Genomic DNA, 25,645 nt, shown 5'->3' on the forward strand with positions numbered 1-25,645 from the left:
GGAGAGTGAAAAAGTTGGCTTAAAGCTCAACATTCAGAAAACGAAGATCATGGCATCTGGTCCCATCACTTCATGGGATATAGATGGGGAAACAGGGTCAGACTTTATTTTGGGGGGCTCCAAAATCACTGCAGATGGTGACTGCAGCCATGAAATTAAAAGACGCTTACTCCTTGGAAGAAAAGTTATGACCAACCTAGATAGTATATTCAAAAGCAGAGACATTACTTTGCCAACTAAGGTCCATCTAGTCAAGGCTATGGTTTTTCCTGTGGTCATGTATGGATGTGAGAGTTGGACTGTGAAGAAGGCTGAGCACCGAAGAATTGATGCTTTTGAACCGTGGTGTTGGAGAAGACTGTTGAGAGTCCCCTGGACTGCAAGGAGATCCAGCCAGTCCATTCTGAAGGAGATCAACCCTGGGATTTCTTTGGAAGGAATGATGCTAAAGCTGAAACTCCAGTACTCTGGCCACTTCATGAGAAGAGTTGAGTCACTGGAAAAAACTCTGATGCTGGGAGGAACTGGGGGCAGGAGGAGAAGGGGACGACAGAGGATGAGAGGCTAGATGGCATCACAGACTCGATGGACGTGTCTGAGTGAACTCCGGGAGATGGTGATGAACAGCGAGGCCTGGCGTGCTGCAATTCATGGGGTCACAAAGAGTCGGACACGACTGAGCGACTGAACTGAACTGAAAAGTGAAAAAACGAAAGCTAATGCCATTCTCTATCTATGGCATCATTCTCAAGCCTTATTCTCTGATTAGAAACCATTTGACAACTGTTATTTGTTTCAAAGGTTAAAATGTCTTTTGTAAAAAACACTTCCTCTGTAAAACAAGCCCCAAATTACCAGTACCTCTATGCTAGATAAATAATTAAATTACCACTGTGTATCCATTTTATTGCTCACGCCTAGACAGGCTTCCAGGGCTCTTCCTGCCTTTACCATATATTGATAGCTTCAAGGATTCAGGTATCTTTGGTAATTAAAGCTATTAACTCTTTCTTTTAGGGTTCTTCTATCCCTGCAACTCCCCCAGCCTTCCCTTTCCTTAAAATTTCTTTGTATAGTAAGAATGACAGAGCTGGGGTTCCTTGGTGGCTCAGTGGTGAAGAATCCACTTGCCAATGCAGGAGACACGGGTTTGATCCCCAATCCAGGAAGATCCCACATGCAGCATGGCAACCAAGTCTGTACACCACAACCCTTGAGCCCGTGCTGGAGAGCCTGGGAGCTGCAACTACTGAGCCCACTACTGAGCCCCACTCTACAGCCCATGTGCCACAACTATGGAAGCCCATAGGCCATAGAGCCCTTGGTCCACAACAAGAGAAGCCACCACAGTGAGAAGCCTGAGCACCACAACTGGAGAGTAGCCCCTGCTCGCAGCACCTAGTAAAAAGCCCATGCACAGCAACACAGGCCCAGCACAGTTCAGTTCAGTTCAGTCGCTCAGTCGTGTCCGATTCTTTGCGACCTCATGAACCGCAGCACGCCAGGCCTCCCTGTCCATCACCGACTCCCAGAGTTCACTCAAATTCATGTCCATCGAGTCGGTGATGCCATCCAGCCATCTCATCCTCTGTCGTCCCCTTCTCCTCCTGCCCCCAATCCCTCCCAGCATCAGAGCCCAGCACAGCCAAAAATAAATAAATAAATAATTTTTTAAAAAAGAATGATAGGGCTAATCATAGAGAAGGGATAATAAAAACAATTACATTTTTCTGAGAAATGTTACAAAGCTTACGAAAATTTACAAGATGCTCCTCCAGATGAATATCTAACAGCAAATGGAACCCATTATCCAATGTCCACATAAGGACTTGCTCTCATTTTTACCATCCACTACTTAACACTGTAATTGCTAAGTATTCAAATCAGCAAATGTTCATAAACTTTATAGTAGGTGATTCTAAGCAAAGATTTCTTCAACTATTTAAAACACTGATCTTTCAAAAGACATCACCTTTGCATTTGAATATCTGCTACCAATAGCACCTGTATAAGACAACCTTTGACTCACAAACGCACAAATAAAAGATTAAGTCAAGTGAGAGCAGGACCCACAGAATTCAGTTTTCTTCTAGAAAAGATTCATCTTGTAGTTAATCACCAACCTCATGGCTGAAGAAACCAGGATTAGTATTCAAAACCCTTGAAAAAAATGCTCCCCCAAAAAACAACATGCTCTATAACACATGCAGAGCATACCCTGCTTGAAACAAGTATATAATGCAATTATAACAGCACAAACAAAAAGCTATCCCAAGTTAGCATGCCATCCACACAAAATTGCTAATTTTGCCATCATGCTAATCTTATAGATTGAGCTGGTATTGTGTTATTTAAAACCAAGATTACATCAAGTGTTTGTAGCAAACTAGATCTTCATGCCATATGTTGCCCCAGAAGCTCCAGGTCAGATTATACATATAATCACTGATCATTAATAAAATTAAACCAATTGTACATACTGTAAAATGTGTAGTTTTTCCTGGTTGTGGAAGGGGAACTTCAACTTTATATTCTGCCAACAGCAACAGTAAAGGAATTATTTACTGCCATTAAAACCCCCAAAGTCACTCCAATATTAAAAGAAGCCCTCCTATCAACACTATTCTACTTTTTATTACACTTTCATAGCTTTACTCATATTAACCAAGAAGGAATATGTAACAGTGTCATTTTCAGAAATAACTTTCCCCTTTTATAGGTTTTATACCATCAGTAAGAGCAACAAGAGCCAGTTTCAAGCATTACCAACACACTAATACTACAGTAGCAAGATGGTATGTTTAACCACAATAATCCTAATAAGCACAAGGGACCCAAAGCTTCCTCAAGAATCACAACTCAGTTTCCCTGGCTAGAACAGCCTGTTTATCTTGCTAGGTAATCTTTGTCAGAAGTTGCTCCCCAGCCCACCAAATGGGTATAAGAGCAATCTACCTTCAAGCAACAGAGTAGTCACTAAAAACCAATAGTCCAAGGGAAACCCCAAAGTCTCAGGAAATATATGCAAACTCACCAAATTTACTCTGATAGGGATACAGAGGTTTCCCAGGAATGCCACAGTAGATCTTAAGACACCTACTATCGTAGGCAATGGCAACCCACTCCAGTACTCTTGCCTGGAAAATCCCATGGACAGAGGAGTCTGGTAGGCTGCAGTCCATCAGGTCGCAAAGAGTCGGACACGACTGAGCGACTTCACTTTCACTTTTCACTTTCATGCATTGGAGAAGGAAATGGCAACCCACTCCAGTGTTCTTGCCTGGAGAATCCCAGGGACAGGGGAGCCTGGTGGGCTACAGTCTGTGGGGTTGCACAAAGTCGGACACAACTAAAGTGACTTAGCACTATCACAATATTTTCCTAATCTTCCCATTTTTCTTCCTCTTTGCCCTGCTACTTCTCTCTCTCAACAAAGAGTGTAAGTTATAAAACAAATTTCTTTATATTCATTCAGTTGATGCTAAAAAACATAATTTTGATAACAGAATGCTTGATTTATTCATGGGCTTGTACTATACCTGGAATCATCTGTCACTTCTTCAATAAAACCTGATTCACATCTGGGACAAGTATATTCCTATAAAAGAAAGGAAGACATAAATGAGAGTCTTTCACCAGAAAGCTAAGTATATAGTTACAGAACAATATGCGGTACACAAGCTGATGTTGTGAAATGTTGTTTGTACTTGCTGACTCCCAGGATAGTTTTTTCTGTTATACTCCGGCAAGTAATGAATTCCACGTGATAATTATAGAATGGCTTCATAAGTGATTCCCAGTGAAAGCTAAAAGGGAAGAATGTCAAAGTTTGGTTTTTTTAACTTGAACTTTATTTTAACTGTAATGAGTTCATTATCTAATTTTCTCTTCAAATCTAGTGAAAAAGCTCCAAGAGATGTATCAGAGCAGTAAAAGATTATAATACTCAATGGGTATAGAAATTGCTGTTTTTTTCTGCTATACTATTTTTTTCCTTTATCTACTCCGTGCCTTTTTGCCCCACTATCATAACCCAAGCTAGCACTGGCTCTAAACAATGACAGGAGACATAAACTGAATCACAGAATAGATCAATTTGTAGACTAGGAATTTACAGTGAAGTTTTGTTTTTTTTTTTTACAGTGAAGTTTCGCAACACTTCTAACCTATTTTTTGATCATCAACGGTTCCAAATAAAACTTAAATATTCTCAGGTATTCTATAGACATGTTAATTATAATAACCAGAATAATTCCATTAGATCAACTTCTATTTCCTTCACTACCAGGAATCTTTCTTTTAATTAAATATCAAGCTTTTGGGCCAATTATCTGTGTCTAGAACTTCTGGGTTATCTTGATGGATTTCTCCACTCCAAGGATCTAACTGGATGGTTCAGACAGTAAAGAATCTGCCTGCAATGCAGGAGACTGGGGTTCGATCCCTGGGTCAGGAAGATCCCCTGGAGAAGGCAATGGCTACCCACTCCAGAATTCTTGTCTGGAGAATCCCATGGACAGAAGAGCCTGGCAGGTTACAGTCCATAGGGTCACAGAGAGTTGGACGTGACTGAACACATTGGGGCTGATAAGAAAGAATGTACTTCTAAGGTTGCTTTACCACAATTTTAAAAAGTATATTTTAATTATTAATACCTATTAAAATAGACCTGGGAAAGACATCTTCAACTATTTTCTTGCTCGCTACATTTTCTAAATCCCAAAGTTTGTCTTATCAGAAGGAAATGTAAGCTGTGTTTGCCTACTCAAACAAAGACAGTCAGAAATGTAACTCGAACATTCAAATGCTTTCTTAAAAGAGGCATAAAGAAAAAAATCAATCCCTTCTGTCAAGAAGACTAGTTTGGTAAGCAGTCAATACAATAAAAACATTTAAATTTAATAAAACAATTGCTTTAAGCAATGCATACTGGGAATATAAACAAAATACCAAAGTTCTCCTGAGGGAATCAGGGAAAGCTTTATCGGAAACAGACTTAAAATATTAGTCTATGTGCTCAATAAAAAAGGAAATTATGAGTTAAAAATCGTAACAATAGAATACAGCATGCATGGTGGTTGGAGGGGAATGGTATGATGAGTGTGAATAGGCAGGCTGAAATCAGGCTATGGAAAACTTCAGATTGCCATGAAATTTATCCTGTAGAGCAGAAACTCTCAACCTTTTTTCTTCTCTACACACATGAAAGATGAGAAACACTAATAATGGGCATACTGTGAATTACTCCAGGCAGGTAACAACCTGGAGAACATATAAATTCCTGAGCCCCTCCCTCTGCTCCTCATCCCCTATCCTCCAAGGTAGCAGTAACTACATTCCTTTCTCTCCCACAAAGAAAGTTACCTGAAAGCAAGTGAGATGGCCTTTAGAAGGCTAACCTTAAATCTATTTTAATGTTTAAAGTTAAAAAGAAAAAAATCAATTAAAAAACACATTTCTCAAATCTACTCCTTGCCTTTTTGCCACACCATCATAACCCAAGCCAGCACTAGCTCTAAACAATGAATAAGTTCCCTCTTAAGTGCTCTCCTGCTTCTCTTCCAGCCTCTTCCCATCTGTTCTGCATGATAAAGTCAGAATGATCTTTCTAAAACATAAAACAGACCATATCATCCCATCTTAAAACCTTTCAACTATTTCCAGAAACACTCAGAATAAAATCAAACTCTTAAAAATGACTTGCAAGGCCTTGATTCAGCCAGCCCCTGTTTAACTTTGCAACCTCATTTCAGGCTACCTGCCTCAGTGAATTCCAGTCACAAAGACCTTTCAATTATTCTAACTCATCAAGCTGATCCCTGCCTCAAGCTTTCACACATTCTGCTCCTACAACTGAAAACACTATTCCCCTAACTCTTTGCATGGTAAGGGACTTCCAGTCTTTTAGGTCTCCATTTTGAGGTCACATTGGAAAGCCCCTCATTCACTATTCAGTCTAAAGTGCTTTCCTCCTCTTTTTAAAAAGAATTTATTTATTTTTGGTTGCACTGAGTCTTCGTTGCTGTGAGTTTTCTCTAGTTGCAGCAAGCAGGGGCTACTTATCGTTGCAGTGCATGGGCTTCCCATCGCAGTGGCTTCCCTTGTTGCGGAGCACAGGCTCTAGGCACACAGGCTTCAGCAGTTGTGGTGCAGAAGGCTTAGCTACTCTGCAGCATGTGGAATTCTCCTGGACCAGGAACTGAACCTGTGTCACCTGCATTGGCAGGCAGATTCCTATCCACTTGTAACACCAGGGAAGTCCTCTCCTCTTCTTATTTTCTCCTTATGGCTCCTAATTCATTCCTTTATAGCACTTATCAGAGTTTGTAATTATATATTTGTTTAATTCTTTCTTAATGTCTGTAACCATTCAGAAAGCTTTAAGTTTCATAAAGGCAGGGTTCAGATCAATTTTGTTTACCATTATATCCCTAAAACAGTCAGGTATTCAATAAATATTTACTGAATAAACAAACATGAAACTTCTTGCCACACACCTCACAACTAGGAGTCAAAGTAGCAGAATCTAATACAATCAGAGAATGGTTAGCGTGAAAGTAAACAACTAAAAGAGCTGGAAGTTTAAGAAGTTGGGGCCTGCCCATGGGATAGTAAAGCCTAAGATTTCAAAAGAAGCAATGTTCTGGATGATCACGAAGTCCAAGATACAGCTATGGTAGGTGGTGTAATAATTATACAATTATTATTGTATGCTAAAGCTGAAACATTAAAAGACGCTTACTCCTTGGAAGAAAAGTTATGACCAACCTAGATAGCACATTCAAAAGCAGAGACATTACATTGCCGACTAAGGACCATCTAGTCAAGGCTATGGTTTTTCCTGTGGTCATGTATGGATGTGAGAGTTGGACTGTGAAGAAGGCTGAGCATCGAAGAATTGATGCTTTTGAACTGAACTGTTGGAGAAGACTTTTGAGAGTCCCTTGGACTGCAAAGAGATCCAACCAGTCCATTCTGAAGGAGATCAGCCCTGGGATTTCTTTGGAAGGAATGATGCTAAAGCTGAAACTCCAGTACTTTGGCCACCTCATGCGAAGAGTTGACTCATTGGAAAAGACTCTGATGCTGGGAGGGATTGGGGGCAGGAGGAGAAGGGGACGACCGAGGATGAGATGGCTGGATGGCATCACTGACTCGATGGACGTGAATCTGAGTGAACTCCGGCAGTTGGTGATGGACAGGGAGGCCTGGCGTGCTACGATTCACGGGGTCGCAAAGAGTCGGACACGACTGAGCGACTGAACTGAACTGAATCACATTTATTTCATAATCAACATTAAGTATATATAGAAATATTATACATGTATTTTTAAAATTTTTAATTGGAGGATAATTGCTTTACAATATTGTGATGGTTTCTACCATATACCAACATGAATCAGCCATAGGTACACATTATGTCCCCTCCCTCTTAAATCTCCCTCCCACCTCCTACCCCATCCCACCCCCCTAGGCTGTCACAGAGCACCTGATTTGAGCTCAGTGCATCATAAAACAAATTTTCACTATCTAGTTTACATATGGTAAGTTATATTTCCACGCTACACTCTCAGTTGGCCCCACCCACTTCTTCCCTCACTGTGTCCACAAGTCTGTTCTTTATGTCTGCGTCGCCACTGCTGCCCTGCAAACAGGCTCCTAGATTCCATATATATGTGTTAATACATGATATTTGTTTTTCTCCTTCTGACTTACTTTACTCTGTATAACAGGCTCTATATTCATCCACCTCAATAGGACTGAATGTAGTCTTTTTTATGGCTAATATTCTATTGTATGTATGTACCACAACTTTTTATTAATTCATCTGTCGATGGACCTCTAGGTTGCTTCCATGTCCCATGTATTGTAAATAGTGCTGGGGCACATATGGCTCTTTCAATTATGGTTTTCTCAGGGTATATGCCCAATGGTGGGACTGTTGCATCATATGGCAATTCTATTCCTAGTTTTTTAAGCACTATCCATAATGTTCTCCATAGTGAGTTATCAATTTACATTCCCACCATGGAGTAAGTAAGGTCTTTAAAGGGTCATCTACACTGATCCTGAACTTTCAATGATGTTTAGAACTGTGATAAAAAGAAAATAATTTCAGAAGGTAGATATCATAATTGGGAAGACAGAAGAGAGACTTGAAGCAAGAATCACACTGATTTAGAGTAGAGAAATGTACAAGTTCTCTCTTCGTGATCCCAGACATAGTTCTAAGAACCACATCACTGAATCTGGAGAGCCCTATGACTTCTTTACCTATAGGATACTGAGCTAATTCCAGACAATGTTCTTAACTGCCTAACAGTTTCTGCTTTCTGAGTCTTAAAGAACTGAGCAGTCACACAAGTCTGGGCTACTCTGCTGGACAGCAAGCAAAGAGGAACTAAAGAACCTCTTGATGAGGTGAAAGAAGAAAGTGAAAAGCCTGGCTTAAAACTCAATATTCAAAAAAAGACCATCATTACATCCAGTCCCATCACTTCACTGCAAACAGAAGAGGAAAAAGTAGAAACAGTGACAGATTTTACTTTCTTGGGCTCCAAAACCACTTCAGTCAATGACTGCAGCCAAGAAATTAAAAGATACTAGCTCCTTGGAAAAAAAGCTATGACAAACCTAAACAGCATATTAAAAAGCAGAGACATAATAACTTTGCCAACAAAAGTCTGTATAGTCAAACTATGGTTTTCCAGTAATCATATAAGGATATAAGAGTTGGACCACAAAGTTGAGTGCCAAAGAATTGATGCTTTTGAATTATGGTGCTGGAGAAGACTCTTGAGAGTCCCTTGGACAGCAAGGAGATCAAACCAGTCAATCCTAACAGAAATCCACCCTGAACATTCATTGCAAGGACTGATGCTGAAGCTCCAATACTTTGGCCACCTGAAGCAAAGTGTCGACTCACTGGAGAAGCCCCTGATGCGGAGAAAGATTGAGAGCAGGAGGAGAAAGGGGAGACAGAAGATGAGATGGTTGGATGGCATCATCAACTCAACAGACATGAGTTTAGCAAACTCCAAGAGATAGTGAAGGACAGGGAAGCCCAACATGCTGCAGTCAATGGGGTCACAAAGAGTCAGACATGACCTAGCAATTAAACAACAACTCTGCTGGACAGAGAGGTCACAGAGATGAGCACTGAGACATCACCAAAGGACTGGATTGTAAGAGGGAATAACTACCCTGGAAGTCCATCCCAGTAGGGCCTTCAGACGGCTCCCTCCAGTTTTGTGGACTACAAACAGATGAAAGATCTCAAGTGAAAATTGACGAGCTGAACTTTGTAAATCCATAAGAACATGAAAGATAATATAATAACTGTTTCAAGTCACTAAAGTTTGGGGTGACTTTTTAGGCAGTAACAGAAAACCAGAATATTGACCAAGGGATGAGAGTTTTGAATCTTGGTCTTTTTTGAATTCAAAACCCCATATTCTTTTCATTACACCTCACTGATTGACAATAATTACTCTTTTAAAGAAAGGAATAGGAACTATAATTTGCTGATGATTGAATAGAAAAGTTTATGTCAAGGCCAAATCAGGACTTGGGAGATTCAGCAACCTTCCAGACCCCTCCTTCCCTTAACAGGAGAGCATTACCCTGATGAACATACAATCCAGGGTCTGAAACCTTCTATCTTACAAGATCAGAAATTTAATCTAGCACTCAGAGAAGACCTGTCTCGTAAGAGGAAGATTCACATAAACCCAAATTCAGAGGCCATGTATATAAAAACCAGAATGTCAACTTAATTTCAACAAAAAGAGTTACCGAGTGGCTCATTTACTTTTACTATTCAGCACAGTCTTCCTCAATAGATAATTCTACCTGAGAGGAAAGACACATGAGTAGAGGAATCACAGACCTGAATTCTACACTCAAATCTCTATTTATTAGTTGTATTATTATAAACGTTATGCTGTTTGCAAATTACCTAATTCAATGATTGCCACATTAGACATATAATATAGCTATTGTAGTTATTCCATATTATAATCACCTGTGTCATCAGGCTAAGATAGCCTAATATATCCATTTCCACAATCAGCATAAGCCAGATTCTCAAAATCAATGATCTGTGTTTCTTCTCCCTCTGGGCAGGAAGAAAACAGCATATGTTCACCTCTGACTCTTTTTTCTATTCTTTCACTCATGATCTACAATTTCCACACCTTCTTCTAATAGATACATTCTTTCTCCTGTTAGAATATAATACACAATTACTTGGCTGTATTTTCTTACTTACAATCACAATTTAGTCCTGCCCTACACTGAGATTACAACCAGACTAGATTTTAAGTATTTATCTCTTGGGTCATTTCTTAAGATGGCTAACTTGGCATTTTAATTTTTCCTAATTTTTTTTCAGAGGTAATGTTAAGTTCCCTTTGGGGAAACATCCATGAATTAAGGAGAATTTGTAAGAAGATCAAACAAGAACCAAACAGTCTCTGACTCTACACTCCTCCCACACCCAAGCCTTGGTCTTAGTATATCATCCTGATATATCCAGATTACAGAGTTTTAAATTTTAAGCATAATAGGTTTTGGAGGGGAGGGCAAAAGCAAGGATAAAAGTGAATTAAAGGCTCACTATAGGTCTGGCACTATGCATGTCTCCAAACTTAACTGCTTTCCTCCAGGGCCTGAACATTTACTACATGAAACTCCAGAGAAGACACTCAGTAGCAGGTACACTTGAATGAACTACTTTGGATGATCCACTGCCTGTTTCATCTAAAAATATCCACAAAGAGAAGTATTTTTCACCATTAATAGTCTGAATCAGGAACAACTCCCTAAGTGCAGCTTAGCCCTGAGGTTTACTCACTGAGAAGAATAGTCCTAGAAGACACAAGGCACTCAGAATGTAAGTGAAAAGGACTTTTGGGATTTTTCTTTTTGTGTCTGTGGTTTTTAGGAGGAAAGGATGGTTTTAATGGATAATTTTATTTTCCTTCTTATATTTCATGGGCTAACATCACAAAATGTGAGGTCTTGGTAAAACAATAACCTACAAGCCAAGACTTATTTATATTAAATCCCATACTGTGAAATTTATATACCCTTTAACTTTATACAAATTTATATCCAATGTTTATTCATGATATGAAATATAATATAAAAACTTACTATTTACTTTCTAATTCCACAACTTTGTTGTTCTATGTGTTCACAAAGTCTGTTTTTTATATTAGCTAAAAGAAAAGCCTATTTTCCATGTCATTTAACAGAATCCAAATCTAAGATTACAATATTAAGTCAGTCATGTTCTATTCTTCATATTCTCTGCTGCTGCTGCTAAGTAGCTTCAGTCGTGTCCGACTCTGTGCGACCCCACAGATGGCAGCCCACCAGGCTCCCCTATCCCTGGGATTCTCCAGGCAAGAACACTGGAGTGGGTTGCCATTTCCTTCTTCAATGCATGAAAGTGAAAAGTGAAACTGAAGTTGCTCAGTCGTATCGGACTCTTCGTGACCACATGGACTGCAGCCTACCAGGTTCCTCTGTCCATGGGATTTTCCAGGCAAAAGTGCTGGAGCGGGGTGCCATCACCTTCTCCGTCATATTCTCTAGAGTATTACAAGGCAAATTATTGAGAAACTCATAATTAGAAGGATTAGGAATGCAAACTGTTTGAAACACACCACAGTTCCTGCTTAGGCTAGAACCCACCACACCATGAATTTCATGTCAACTTACATCTCTAACATCAACCACACAGCTTTTCTCGTAGAGAAAGTGAAAGTCGCTCAGTCCTGTCTGACTCTGCAACCCCATGTACTATATATAGTCCATGGAATTCTTCAGGCCACAGCTGGAGTCAATAGCCATTCCCTTCTACATGGGATCTTCCCAACCCAGGGATCAAACCCAGGTCTCCCTCATTGCAGGCAGATTCTTTACCATCTGAGGCACCAGGAAAGCCCAAGAATACTGGAGTGGGTAGCCTATCCCTTCTCCAGTGGATCTTCCCCGACCCAGGAATCAAAATGGGGTCTCCTGAAGAGCAGGCAGATTCTTTACCAGCTGAACTACCAGGGAAGCCCTTAAGTTTTCTATAATCTCCTATGATTATTCTTTTACATTCCAGGTTACACTTTCTGCCTTTTTAAAGCATCAGTTCAGTTCAATCGTTCAGTCGTGTCCGACTCTTTGCAACCCCAGGAATCACAGCACGCCAGGCCTCCCTGTCCATTACCCACTCCTGGAGTTTCCCCAAACTCATGTCCATAGAGTCAGTGATGCCATCCAGCCATCTCATCCTCTGTCGTTCCCTTCTCCTCCTGCCCCCAATCCCTCCCAGCATCAGGGTCTTTTCCAGTGAGTCAACTCTTCGCATGAGGTGGCCAAAGTGCTGGAGTTTCAGCTTCAGCATCAGTCCTTCCAATGAACACCTAGGACTGATCTCCTTTAGGATGGACTGGTTGGATCTCCTTGCAGTCCAAGGGACTCTCAAGAGTCTTTTCCAACACTACAGTTCAAAAGCATCAATTCTTCGGTGATAGCTTTCTTCACAGTCCGACTCTCCCATCCACACATGACCACGGGAAAAACCATGGCCTTGAATAGACAGACCTTAGTCGGTAAAGTAATGTTTCTGCTTTTGAATATGCTGTCTAGCTTGCTCACAGCTTTTCTTCCAAGGGGCAAGTGTCTTTTAATTTCATGGCTGCAATCACCATCTGCAGAGATTTTAGAGTCCAAAAAAATAAAGTCTGACACTGTTTCCACTGTTTCCTCATCTATTTGCCATGAAGTGATGGGACTGGAGGCCATGATCTTCATTTTCTGAATGTGGAGCTTTAAGCCAACTTTTTCACTCTCCTCTTTCACTTTCATCAAGAGGCTTTTAGTTTCTCTTCACTTTCTGCCGTAAGGGTGGTGTCATCTGCTTATCTGAGGTTATTGATATTTCTCCCAGCAGTCTTGATTCCAGCTTATGCTTCTTCCAGCCCAACGTTTCTCATGATGTACTCTGCATAGAAGTTAAACAAGCAGGGTGACAGTATACAGCCTTGATGTACTCCTTCTCCTATTTGGAACCAGTCTGTTGTTCCATGTCCAGTTCTAACTGTTGCTTCCTGATCTGCATACAGGTTTCTCAAGAGGCAGGTCAGGTGGTCTGGTATTCCCATATCTTTCAGAATTTTCCACAGTTTATTGTGATCCACACAGTCAAAGGCTTTGGCATAGTCAATAAAGCAGAAAGAGATGTTGTTCTGGAACTCTCTCGCTTTTTCCATGATCCTGCACATGTTGGCAATTTGATCTCTGGTTCCTCTGCCTTTTCTAAAACCAGCTTGAACATCTGGAAGTCCATGGTTCACGTATTGCTGAAGCCTGGCTTGAAGTATTTTGAGCATTACTTTACTAGCGTATGAGATGAGTGCAATTGTGCAGTAGTTTGAGCATTCTTTGGCATTGCCTTTCTTTGGGATTGGAATGAAAACTGACCTTTTCCAGTCCTGTGGCCACTGCTGAGTTTTCCACATTTGCTGGCATATTGAGTGCAGCACTTTCACAGCATCATCTTTCAGGATTTGAAATAGCTCAACTGGAATTCCATCATCTCCACTAGCTTTGTTCGTAGTGATGCTTTCTAAGGCCCACTTGACTTCACATTCCAGGATGTCTGGCTCTAAGTGAGTGATCACACCATCCTGACTATCTGGGTCGTGAAAATCTTTTTTGTACAGTTCTTCTGTGTATTCTCGCCACCTCTTAATATCTTCTGCTTCTGTTAGGTCCATACCATTTCTGTCCTTTATCGAGCCCATCTTTGCATGAAATGTACCCTTGGTGTATCTAATTTTCTTGAAGAGATCTCTAATCTTTCCCATTCTGTTGTTTTCCTCTATTTCTTTGCATTCATTGCTGAGGAAGGCTTTCTTATCTCTCCATGCTATTCTCTGGAACTCTGTATTCAGATGCCAATATCTTTCCTTTTCTCCTTTGCTTTTCACTTCTCTGTTCACAGCTATTTGTAAGGCCTCCTCAGATGGCCATTTTGCTTTTTTTTGCATTTCTTTTCCATGAGGATGGTCTTGATCCCTGTCTCCTATACAATGTCATGAACCTCCATCCATAGTTCATCAGGCACTCTATCTATCAGATCTAGTCCCTTAAATCTATTTCTCACTTCCACTATATAATCATAAGGGATTTCATTTAAGTCATACCTGAATGGTCTAGTGGTTTTCCCTACTTTCTTCAATTTAAGTCTGCATTTGGCAATAAGGAGTTCATGATCTGAGCCACAGTCAGCTCCTGGTCTTGTTTTTGCATCAAGGGAACCCCAAAACAAAGTTAATAGATCTGAAATAGGCTGGGACTTGTGACCCTTTACTGGAGTGCTTGCACCTGGACAAACTAAGGAACTAAAAGCAAGAGTTTCAGAAAAACATCTGCTTTACTGATTACATCAAAGCCTTTGTGTGGGTCACAACAAACTGTGGAAAATTTTTCAAGAGATGGGAATACCAGACCACCTTACCTGTCTCCTGAGAAATCTTTATGCAGGTCAAGAAGCAACAGTTAGAACTGGACCGGGAACAACAGACTGGTTCCAAATTGGGAAAGGGGTATGTCAAGGCTGTATATTGTCACCCTGCTTATTTAACTTATATGCAGAAATCATCATGTGAAATAGCGACCTAGATGAAGCACAAGCTGGAATCAAGATTGCCAGGAGAAATATCAATAACCTCAGATATGCAGATGACACCACTCTTATGGCAGAAAGTAAAGAGGAACTGAAGAGCTTCTTGATGAAAGTGAAAGAGAAGAGTGAAAAAGCTGGCTTAAAAGTCAACATTCAAAAAACTATCATCATGGCATCCAGTCCCATCACTTCATGGCAAACAGACAGGGAAACAATGGAAACAGTGAGAGACTTTATTTTCTTAGGCTCCAAAATCACTGCAGATGGTGACTGCAGCCATGAAATTAAAAGACGCTTGCTCCTTGGAAGAGAAGTTATGACAAACCTAGACAGCATATTAAAAAGCAGAGACAGGGTGGGATGATTTGGGAGAATGGCATTGAAAGAAAAAAAATAAAATAAAATAAAAAGCAGAGACATTACTTTGCTGACAAAGGTCTGTGTCGTCAAAGCTATGGTTTTTCCAACAGTCGTGTATGGATATGAGAGTTGGACTATAAAGAAAGCTGAGCACTGAAGAATTGATGCTTCTGAACTGCAGAGTTGGCAAAGACTCTTGAGAGTCCCCTGGACTGCAAGGAGACCCAACCAGTCCATCCTAAAGGAAAACGGTCCTGAATATTCACTGGAAGGACTGGTGCTGAAACTGAAGCTCCACTACTTTGCCCACCTAATGCGAAGAACTGACTCTTTGGAAAAGAGCATGATGCTGGGAAAGATTGAAGGCAGGAGTAGAAGGGGAGGACAGAGGATGAGATAGTTGGATGGCATCACCAACTCGATGGACAGGAGTTTGAGCAAGTTCTGGGAGCTGGTGATGGACAGGAAGGCCTGGTGTGCTGCAGTCCATGGGGTTGCAAACAGACACAACTAAGCGACTGAACTGAAGTGAAAAGTAATTCCATAAACGCACAGTTGGGGCAGTTATGAACAGTAAGATACAGAAAAGCCACACACTGACTGACTTTTCGGAGATGTAGGCGGTGTTGGGAACAAAAGCACATGGTTCCTGCACACAGCATCACCTGACGTGGGGAGACCACCTAAACTATGCTTCCTGCCCAACCCACCCATTCACCCATACCCTTACCTCATTTAAGGAACCACTAGCTCATCTCACCTCAGAAAACGAGCAGGGTTGTCTGTTTCTTACTTGAAGCACAAGTTCCAATAAAGCCTTGCCTGAACTTCTCATCTGGCCTCTTATCAATTTCTATTGATTAATGAGTCCACAGACCCAGGTCAGTAACAGAACTTCTGGGTTCTATTTCCAGTTCCACCAGTTCATGGTCTTTGGGAAGACCTGTTTCTCCATCTGTAAAACTGGAACACAGATGTTGTCTTCACTTACTTGTCTCTTCTAACTCTCCTTCAGGAAAACAAGAAGTCTCATTCATTCAACTCTTATATTGAGTTAATACTGAAGATTTGGGGGCTTCCCAGGTGGCTCAGTGGTAAAGAATCCACCTGTCAAGCAGGAGATGCCAGTTTTATCCCTGGGTCGGGAAGATCCCCTCAAGAAGGAAATGGCAACCACGCCAGTGTTCCTGCCTCAGAAATCCCATGGACAGAGAAGCCTTGCTGGCTACAGTCCACGGGGCTGTGAAAGAGAACACAACCTAGCAACTGAACAACAACCATAATTAAAATCAGGATATTCACAGAAGTTTGTTTTATATGTCTTTACTTCCCTAAGTGGAAGTTTATTATTAGAACATAAACTTTGTACATGATTTCAGTGACTTTTAATCCCAGGTTATTTTTCTTTCCCCACCAAGTATGCTTTTCTTTCTGCACAATGCTTAGAATGTAGGGCTTAGAAGATAATTGCTGAATGAATGAAGGTTGTCAGTTTAAGTAAGACGAGTCTATCAGCCTAAACTGAATGTAAGAAGACAAACTTCTCCCTCAGACTATGATGGTACATGATAGAACTAAGGGCAAACTTTTAGGATCATTTACCATTTTATATCTATGCCACTGAGTTGTTCCCCTTCTTGCTGCCTTTACTGTAAACAAGCAAAGAACACTATAACTAAACCCTTTCTGGCTATACTATGTTAACTTTATCTCTGATAACTCTTGTAGTTTAGTCAAATTTTTTTTTTTCCTTAGAAAATCTGGCTTCTTGTCCATCCATCTGATCAAATTATATCAAGTAACACTTTGTCTCCTGACCTGATTTTCTGCCTTGTTACACAATGAACCAAAGAAAGTTGGTTAATTATACATTCCTGTTTGGAATCCCTGATAATGTCAACCGTTCAGGTCTGGAATGAAGAAACAAAATGATGAACGTTGTGAATGTTACTATTCTTAGGGAATAAGACCATAAATAAAGGCAGTTCTAATGGCCTGGAACTCAATCACAGCTCTCCAAATATTTAAATTGTATAGGTTATCTTTGTATAACACTAAAAACTGTGGCCTGATGGTAGATTTTTGTTTCTGTAAATTGGTTTTCTTCCTGAATAACAGCCAGGGGGACAATCACTTAATACTTAAGTTCAGAGCTAATTCACACTCAGTAACAGATTTCTGGAATCCTTTTATAGCACTAGTGTTGCAAGATGAGAAAGACCAATGTTACACTGCTAACTTTATTAAAAAGCTTGGGAACTCTGAATCTGCTCACCGAATACAGATTGTATGCTAAAACAGAATGCTAGTAAGGAACAGTTCTCAAAGCTTTCTAATAGGCTGTTCCAGGGTTAAAATCCTCAGTTTGGCCCAAATAAAACTTTCCATTTCAAAAACAAATAAAAAAGAAACAAAATGCTAGTATATTATTAAAACAAAATGCTAGTATATTATTAAAACAAGTCTCCCTAACTGAATTAGTACCTACATTTGGCACAAAATAATAATAAGCCAATAGTTTTAGTGATCAGCAAAATAAGGTTGAAAAGTTTAGGGAATTAAACACTTTCATTATTCTTATTTGTGAATATTACTTCCAAACATTTTTTAATCATAAATATGCAAATTAAAAACAGCAGTAAAAGCTACTTTGCTGATTTTACCTTTTACATGTTATTAAACAAAAAGTAAACGTACAATTATAGTTTTCACACTATATCAGCAATCAAAATAACAGTAGTTTAGGTTCCGATCTGCACAGCATCAAAGTGAGTGGCAAGTAGGTGAATACAGGATACCTTGCCTACTTCCTGTTGATACCTGTTGAACTCATCAAGTAAAGTGATTACTACCTTAACAGATTTTCAAGGAAAACAAAACTAACTGTTTTGGGGAAAGAGGCTGGGCAATCTATTTAACATCCAAGAAAAGTGTGCCTGTTTAAAATCACCAGTCACTTCTATTTATTATACATGCATCTGTATAGCTCTAAGGAACTCTGAAATAACAAACTGAAATTTAAAAAAAAGAAGATTTCAAAAACATCTTTCAGAATCTAACCTAAACTTCTTTATGTGAAACTATAAGAACCACCTAAAATGTTTCTACTATGGTAAAGGCCTTATTTCTCTACAAATAAGGACTGCTCATTCCTACACAACCTTTCAATCAAAGATTACATAGCTCCATTTCTCTGAATGCCCACTCAAGCTTTCAATAGGCACACCTCAGTATTATTTTACAGTGGGATACACCAAGACAAACTGAGAGGGTCAGATGACTCAACTTCAATCCTATGAACAGTTATTAGAACAAGGCTTGATAACTTCAATTCACCAACTCAACCAAGAATTTGGGGAAACTAAAATTTTAAGCACAAAATCTCCTAAGCTCGTGAAAACTTTCAAGAACATTAAAAGAAACAGAGAAAGTAATGCCTAATTAATGCAAAGATGAGCTATAGAAAAACTAAAAGTTAGACTTGGTGTCTGCTTTCTACTTTGTCTTCAAACTGGAATTTCCAGATATCTTACTAAGTTACATGTTGTGTTACTACTTCAATTAATTTCCAACTGACAAAAAAATCTGGATACTTTTAGAAGTTGCCCCACAGTGTGTAACTTGAGAGGCATGATCCAATTCCTCTGGTCTCAGTAACCACAAGGAGAGAAAGTGACCCCAAGAGATACTGCTATAATAGAATACCACTTAACTACCTTCTAAGCAATCCCTCCCATCAGGGCTTTGGTTAAAATTATCTCAATTTTATCTCACTGAAAATTCTCAATAGGATTCCAAAATTAGAAATCAAAGCTACCCCAGGACAAAACCTTCAGCACCAGTGACACAAGACAATGACTATCCTTTTATCCTTCTACACCTGAGTTCCTGAGCCACAGTGCTCTTAACATTTTGGGCCCAATAACTTTTTGCTGTGGGGGTTGCCTTGTTCATTGAAGCAGGTTTAGCAGCATCCCTAGCCTCTATCCACTAGATGCTAGCAACCCTCCCTTTCCCGCAGTTGTGACAACAATCCTGCTGTAGAAAAGATCTATCGACATTGCCAAATTTCCTCCTAAAAAGCAAAACTGCCCCCAGTTGAGAACCACTGCTCTACATTATATCCTTTATTAATCAATTAAGGTGTGGAGAGATGAAAAGAAGTCAGCATTCACAGGCTTCTTATTCTCAGACCCTTCTAATTTGACTAGAGAGAATAAGAAACAATCCACATGGTTTTTCCTCTTCTGATATGATGGCAGTCTGAGAGGCCTCAGCATCCTCTCCCTTAATGTAAGCAAAGGTCATAAAAAGCCAAGTAAACATAAAGAAACAAAAAGTATTAGCAACCAAAAAGTGCTACTTCCCCTTAAAAATATAAGGAATTTCACCTGTGGTGAGTTTAAGGTTTTGTTCTTCCTCATACTGAAAAAAAAAAATCCCAAGATTTCCCCAAGATATACATAAAAGTCAATTTATCAGCAGAATTTCATGACTACCCATAAGAACACACATGTCTTTCTTCTAGCTCCCTGCAGGGAATATAATTACTGACATTGTTATGTTCAAACTTCACATGGCAGCGCTTGCATTTTGTTCCACCGAAGCCTTTTAGATAAAGATCTCATACCATTAACACCACTACTTAAAAAAAAAAAAAAACTACTGGGTATTCAACTCAAGGGCTTGCTTCCTGATGGCTCAGCTTAGTGGTTTAGCAGTAAAGAATCTGCCTGCCAAAGCAGAAGATGCAGGTTCGATCCCTGGGTCGGGAAGATCCCCTCAAGAAGGAAATGGCAACCCACATCAGTATTCTTGCCTGGGAAATCCCATGGACAGAGGAGCCTGGCAGGCTATAGTCTGTGGGGTTGCAAAAGAGTCAGACACAACTTACCAGCTAAACAACAATTCAACTCAGAATATTTCAAGAGACATTTAATAAGCAACTGCTATAAAGCACAGAAATATGCTAGATAACCAAGCAGACTTTTTAGATGGTAAGTCACCAATAGAAGAATTTAAGAAATGTAAATAATTAAAACCTATAAAATCCAGCTCAAATCACTGATTCCTTCCTCCAGTTCAACAAAACTACTAATACTACTTAAGACACCATTCTAGGATCTTCCTAAGAACCATGCACTTTTAAAACTCTAGGTCAGACTTCCCTGGTGGTACAGTGGATAGGAATTCGCCTGTCAAGGCAGGGGACACGGGTTGGATCCCTGGTCCAAGAAGATTCCATGTCACAGAGGAACAAAAGTCCATTCGCCCAACTACTGAGCCCCTGGGCCACAAATACCAGGCCCATATGCCTCGGCAACAAGCCACCACAATGAGAAGCCCATGCACCCCAACGAAGAGCAGGCCCTGCTCACCACAACTGAAGAATGCCCACACACAGCAACAAAGACCACTGCAACCAAAAATAAATAAATAAATTTTAAAAAGATAAAGAGCAAGGACAGGGAACTTAAGAGTTTTAAGAATCACAGAGTCTTTAAGAAGTCTACTTTTTAGCTTCTCTTATGGGGTGGTTAGAAAGTCTTCCTGTAGTAGAGTCATTACAAGTATAGCAAAAAAACAAGGATCTGTAAAGTACCTGGTAAACAAACTAGGTAATATTACTTACTGATAAGGATGGCATTTGATTAGTCCAAAGGTGATATAATAAGGAGACCGAAGAGGGAGAGAAGTTGGCTACTTTCTTCAGGCAAAGCCTCAGAAGTGAGTAATACACTTGCAGACCTTAATGAGATGGGTCTCTCTGGGTCTGGATACTCTGATCTCCATAAAACACTCAGGAACCACCCTAGTTTCATCAATACTAAAAGTTGTTTACTCTGCAAGATTTATCTCACCTGTTCAATGACTCTACAGAATTTAATCTCATAAGGTAATATTCCCTGACCTTGATTTAAAAACGGGAGAGGGTAGTATGGAGTATAGCTGCCTGACATAGTCCTCTGTGGCACCACCCAGTCTTCCCTCAGGGGCATCTCTCAAGTGTTGCATGCTTAACTCCATCAGTCTTGGCTTCACAGTGTATCTCAATGGATAGACAGGTGAGGCAGAAGCTTCTGCTGTATTCTGAAAATAACTTTTAAGTTACTTAAGCATTTCCTCTATCACCTGATGATCAAAAAAATACAATACCAATTTACCCAATGATATTTAATATAAACTTGAAATACTAGGGCTTCAGACCATATAATCAAAATCCTTTATTTTAAAATCCAAGTTTAGAGGAGGACTCACCCTCTCCCTCCCTAACTCATCTGGGGCCGGCAAAGAAGACAGCTGTAAGGCTCGACTCACCCAATGCCAATCAGAGGAAAAGGGGCAAGAGGAAGCGGACCTGAATGAAGAAGGATAGAGCGCATGAATCGCCCTGCTTTTGCCTAAGCGCCAACCATGATGGCCACTTGGAATATGCTGACCCATCTTTGTCCACTTGTCTTGATTCTTCTAGGCTGGAATACCTCCAAGAAACCTTCCCTAACTCAGACCCCAGCCTACGTGATCTGCCTCTCCTTTCCTCTTAAGCTATCAGTGGCTTCCTGGATGCACTTGTTCATAGGCCTCTGGACCCTTCTCTGTTCACTTTCAGCTTGATGCCAAGCAGGGTCCTGTGGGGCTCCTGCACATGGAGGCCGTTTTGTGCCCAATTTCTTATAGGCAAGACTCCAGCCTCCATGACCTTCTCTGAGTTTCATACACCAAAACAATTGCTAATCAAAGGAAGAGCAGCCAATGAACCATTTGAGGCAAGATTAAGGAACCAGAGAGGCTCATCAAGATTAGGAAACCTGAACACTTACCACCGAAGACCCTGCACACAAACCTACCCTCTTGAAACCTTGCAGAAGAATGCAAGACTGTTACTGCCTTGATCCTTATCATATACCCCTGCCTAACTATATAATGGAGAAGGCAATGGCACCCCACTCCAGTACTCTTGCCTGGAAAATCCCATGGATGGAGGAGCCTGGTAGGCTGCAGTCCATGCGGTCGTGAAGAGTTGGACACGACTGAGCGACTTCACTTTAACTTTTCACTTTCCTGCATTGCAGAAGGAAATGGCAACCTACTCCAGTGTTCTTGCCTGGAGAATCCCAGGGACAGAGGAGCCTGGTGGGCTGCCGTCTATGGTGTTACACATATGTCTATGGAGTTGGATATGACTGAAGCGACTTAGCAGCAGCAGCAGCAACTACATAACCTCTCCCTACTCACCAGGGAAAAAGCTGGCTTGAAACTCAACATTCAAAAAACGAAGATCAAGGCATCCAGTCCCATCATTTCATGGCAAATAGATGGGGAAAAAAATGGAAACAGTGACAGACTTTATTTTCTTGGGCTCCAAAATCACTACAGATGGTGACTGCAGCCATGAAATTAAAAGACGGTTGCTCCTTAGAAGAAAAGCTGTGACAGAAGAAAGACTTCTGTCTTTAATACGGAAGAAAAACATAACGTATTAAAAAGCAGAGAAATCACTTTGCCGACAAAGGTCCCTATGATTAAAGCTACGGTTTTTCCAGTAGTCATGTACGGATGTGAGAGTTGGACCATAAAGAAGGCTAAGAGAGGAAGAACTGACGCTTTCAAACTGTGGTGCTAGAGAAGACTCTTTAGAATCCCCTGGACAGCAAGATCAAACCAGTCAATCCTAAAGGAAATCAACCCTGAATATCCTTGGAAGAACTGATGCTGAAACTGACACTCCAATACTTTGGTCACCTGATGAAAACAGCCAACTCACTGGAAAAGACACTGATGCTAGGAAAAACTGAGGGCAAGATGAGAAGGGGCCAACAGAGCATGAGATGGTAGGATGGCATCACTGACTCAATGGACCTGAATTTGAGCAAACTCCGGGAAATGGTGAAGGACAGGGAAGCCTGGAGTGCTGCGGCCCACAGGGTTGCAGTCGACAGGACTTAGTGACTGAACAACAACTCACCAGGGAGGAAGGCACAGTTCTTGAGGCACTAGCCTACTATCCCCCTTTGCCTGGTAAAGTAATAAAGCCACTCTTTCTTTCTCCAAAAAATTTAATTAATTTAAAAATAAAATCCAAGTTTAGTATTCACTAAATTTTACTAAAACCATTTTCACTGTAAACAGGGAATCATTTTTAATAAAAAAAGAAAATTCCTAAATCATTATTCACTTCTAGAATGAAGACTTTTTTGAAACCTAACAATACCACTGAATAGTATTTTCATTCTAAAATCTCAAAAAAACTGAGTAGCCATTGCCCTTTTGTGAAGAACACTTAACAACAGAGAAATCTCCATCTGTAAGGGTTTGTCCCTCTTTGCACCAGAAATACAAGGACAATGAAATCTCAATTCTTATCAATGGAGAAGTCCTGACTTAAATCTGCAAACAATCACGCTTGTTTACCGTGTTTTGCATGATAATCTGCTAAAACTGGTTTCCCCTCTTCCCCAAAGTCTTCTGTTTCTAGGGATGGCTTAAAAGTCATTTCAGGGAGAGATTCAGTTTTCCCTGGCATCTCCCCTGTATATAGGAGGTATACATGTTATTAAACTTTTCTCCAGGAAAAAATAAAAAATAAAATTCCCTTCACGATTTCCCCCTCATTTCTTAGTATCTCCTTTCTAAAAGAAATTTGTCTTCTTATCTGAGAGGATCCAAATCAAAAACACACGAAGTTGAGATAGATAGATGGAGATTAGCAGTAAGGAGCAGTATGGCAAAAAGTTGCTGCTGCTGCTAAGTCGCTTCAGTCGTGTCCGACTCTGTGCGACCCCATAGATGGCAGCCCACCAGGTTCCGCCGTCCCTGGGATTCTCCAGGCAAGAACACTAGAGTGGGTTGCCATTTCCTTCTCCAATGCGTGAAAGTGAAAAGTGAAAGCGAAGTCACTGAGTCGTGTCCAACTCTCAGTGACCCCATGGACTGCAGCCCACCAGGCTCCTCTGTCCATGGCAAAAAGTAAACACAGCCAAAAAGCAGCAAACAAAACTAAAACAGCATGTAGATAAAACTATGACTACAAAATTGGGGGTGGGGCAAATAGTGAAGAAAGAAAATGCTGTAAGAGCCTGAAAAAGCACAACCTTTAGGCAAAAAGGCTATATACCTTTAGACACTTTTTCCCTGGCCTCCATTGGTATTTCTAAGAAATAAGATATACAGACACACTTTAGTAGGCTTTCTTACAGATTTTATCAGAGACGCTGTAAACACTGAGGGAAGTTGTTAGGCACCCTGACTTAAGGCTGAACACAGATACTTCTAAGGAGAAAAACAATCATAACTAGCTAAAGATGACTGGCCAAAGGCACGATTAACATTCATCCTGGTGGGTCTCCCTGTGGTAGATATAGCCCAAGCCAAAAAAGCCTGTGTGGTTTGGGTGTTTAGCTGGCGAGCTTGCTGCAGAAGCACATTTTTTCACAGCCATAGCACTACCTCTCTAGGGACTAACAAAATCTGGCAGAGAGTAGTGAAAACCAATTTTACATTAGATGATGCAGTCCCCAGCATTCTGTCCTAGATCTTTTTTATTAAGCGGAGAGAGAGAACCAGAGGAGGAAGGGTGAGTAAGGCAGGTGGTGCTAAAGACACTGGCAGCATGACAATCAAAATATGCAAGTTGAAACAATATGTTCTGCCTTCTTCCTAAAGCCATTTCCTTCAATAGTGATAGGGAGCGCAGGCAGTCTGCAAGTCATTAGCACACTGCTGTTTTCACTTTCAGAAGAATACTGGAAACCCCTGAAGAGCAAAATCCCCCTCTCCATCCCAGTTACCTTCCAACCCTCTCTTTCTCTCCGCGTTTTCTTGCTTCCTTTCCTAGGGACGACCGAATAAGGGCAATTCTCAGCAATCCGCTATTTTGCTTTAATGAGAAGAGGGAAGGGGGGGGGGGATCTGGTAAAAAGTGGAAAAGGAATAAAGGTGAGAGGCAACAGCGGAAAGAGTATGGAATGCAGGAAAAGAGAGGTCATCGTGGGAAGGAGACAAGGTGAAGAAGAGTGCATGAAAACAGGCGACGTGTCAGAAGAGAACTTGCTAAATAAAGAAGGCAAAAAAAATTAAAAATGGAGCGCGGGGGGGCGGGGGGGATGGGAGGAGCTGGTCAAGACGGGAGAGAAAGTGAAGGGCAGGTGGAACATCCGAGCGAGAGTTGCGGAGCCTGGGCCGAGACGCCCGGGCAGCAGGGTACTTGAGAGACCGATGTCAGGTGAATCCGGGTTGTGTGGGAAGCTTAACCCCCACTCCAGGCCATCTGGGAGAGGAATCCGGGCCGATGCCGGAGGGCAGAGGAACCGGGCTCTTACCGGTAGTTTGGGGCTGACCTCGCCCTTGCAAAAGTGGCAGAAAAACCGGTGCGCGGCAACCGCAGAGCCCGCGCCGGCCCCGGCCGCTGAAGCCTCCGCCATTTTTCTCTTTCGCCACGGCTGTCCGTCCGAGAGGGCAGCCGGCCGGTCTTTCGCCAGGCCGCTGGCTCCCGGCTGCTGTCGCCTCCTCTGCCGCCTCCGCCGCTTCCTCAGTGCTGCCAGCCTCTCCAGAGCCCGCGCGAGTCACGTGAGTCCGCCCGGCCCACAGAGGCGGTGG

General features: G+C 41.1%; 1 protein-coding gene across 1 annotated transcript in view; it reads right to left on the reverse strand.

Moving 5' to 3' along the window:
* The window catches only part of RNF115 (ring finger protein 115), a 77,671-nt gene extending 52,056 nt beyond the window's left edge, over window positions 1-25,615 (reverse strand). The window contains exons 1-2 of the mRNA XM_004002410.6: window positions 25,369-25,615; window positions 3,540-3,598 (exon numbers count right to left, since the gene is read on the reverse strand). Coding sequence (XP_004002459.2) covers window positions 3,540-3,598; window positions 25,369-25,470 — 161 coding nt within the window. The 5' untranslated portion in view covers window positions 25,471-25,615. The remainder of the gene's footprint in view (window positions 1-3,539; window positions 3,599-25,368) is intronic.
* Between the last annotated feature and the right edge of the window lie 30 nt (window positions 25,616-25,645).

This window comes from Ovis aries, chromosome 1 (genome assembly GCF_016772045.2).
Source record: "Ovis aries strain OAR_USU_Benz2616 breed Rambouillet chromosome 1, ARS-UI_Ramb_v3.0, whole genome shotgun sequence".
Classification (NCBI taxonomy): domain Eukaryota; kingdom Metazoa; phylum Chordata; class Mammalia; order Artiodactyla; family Bovidae; genus Ovis; species Ovis aries.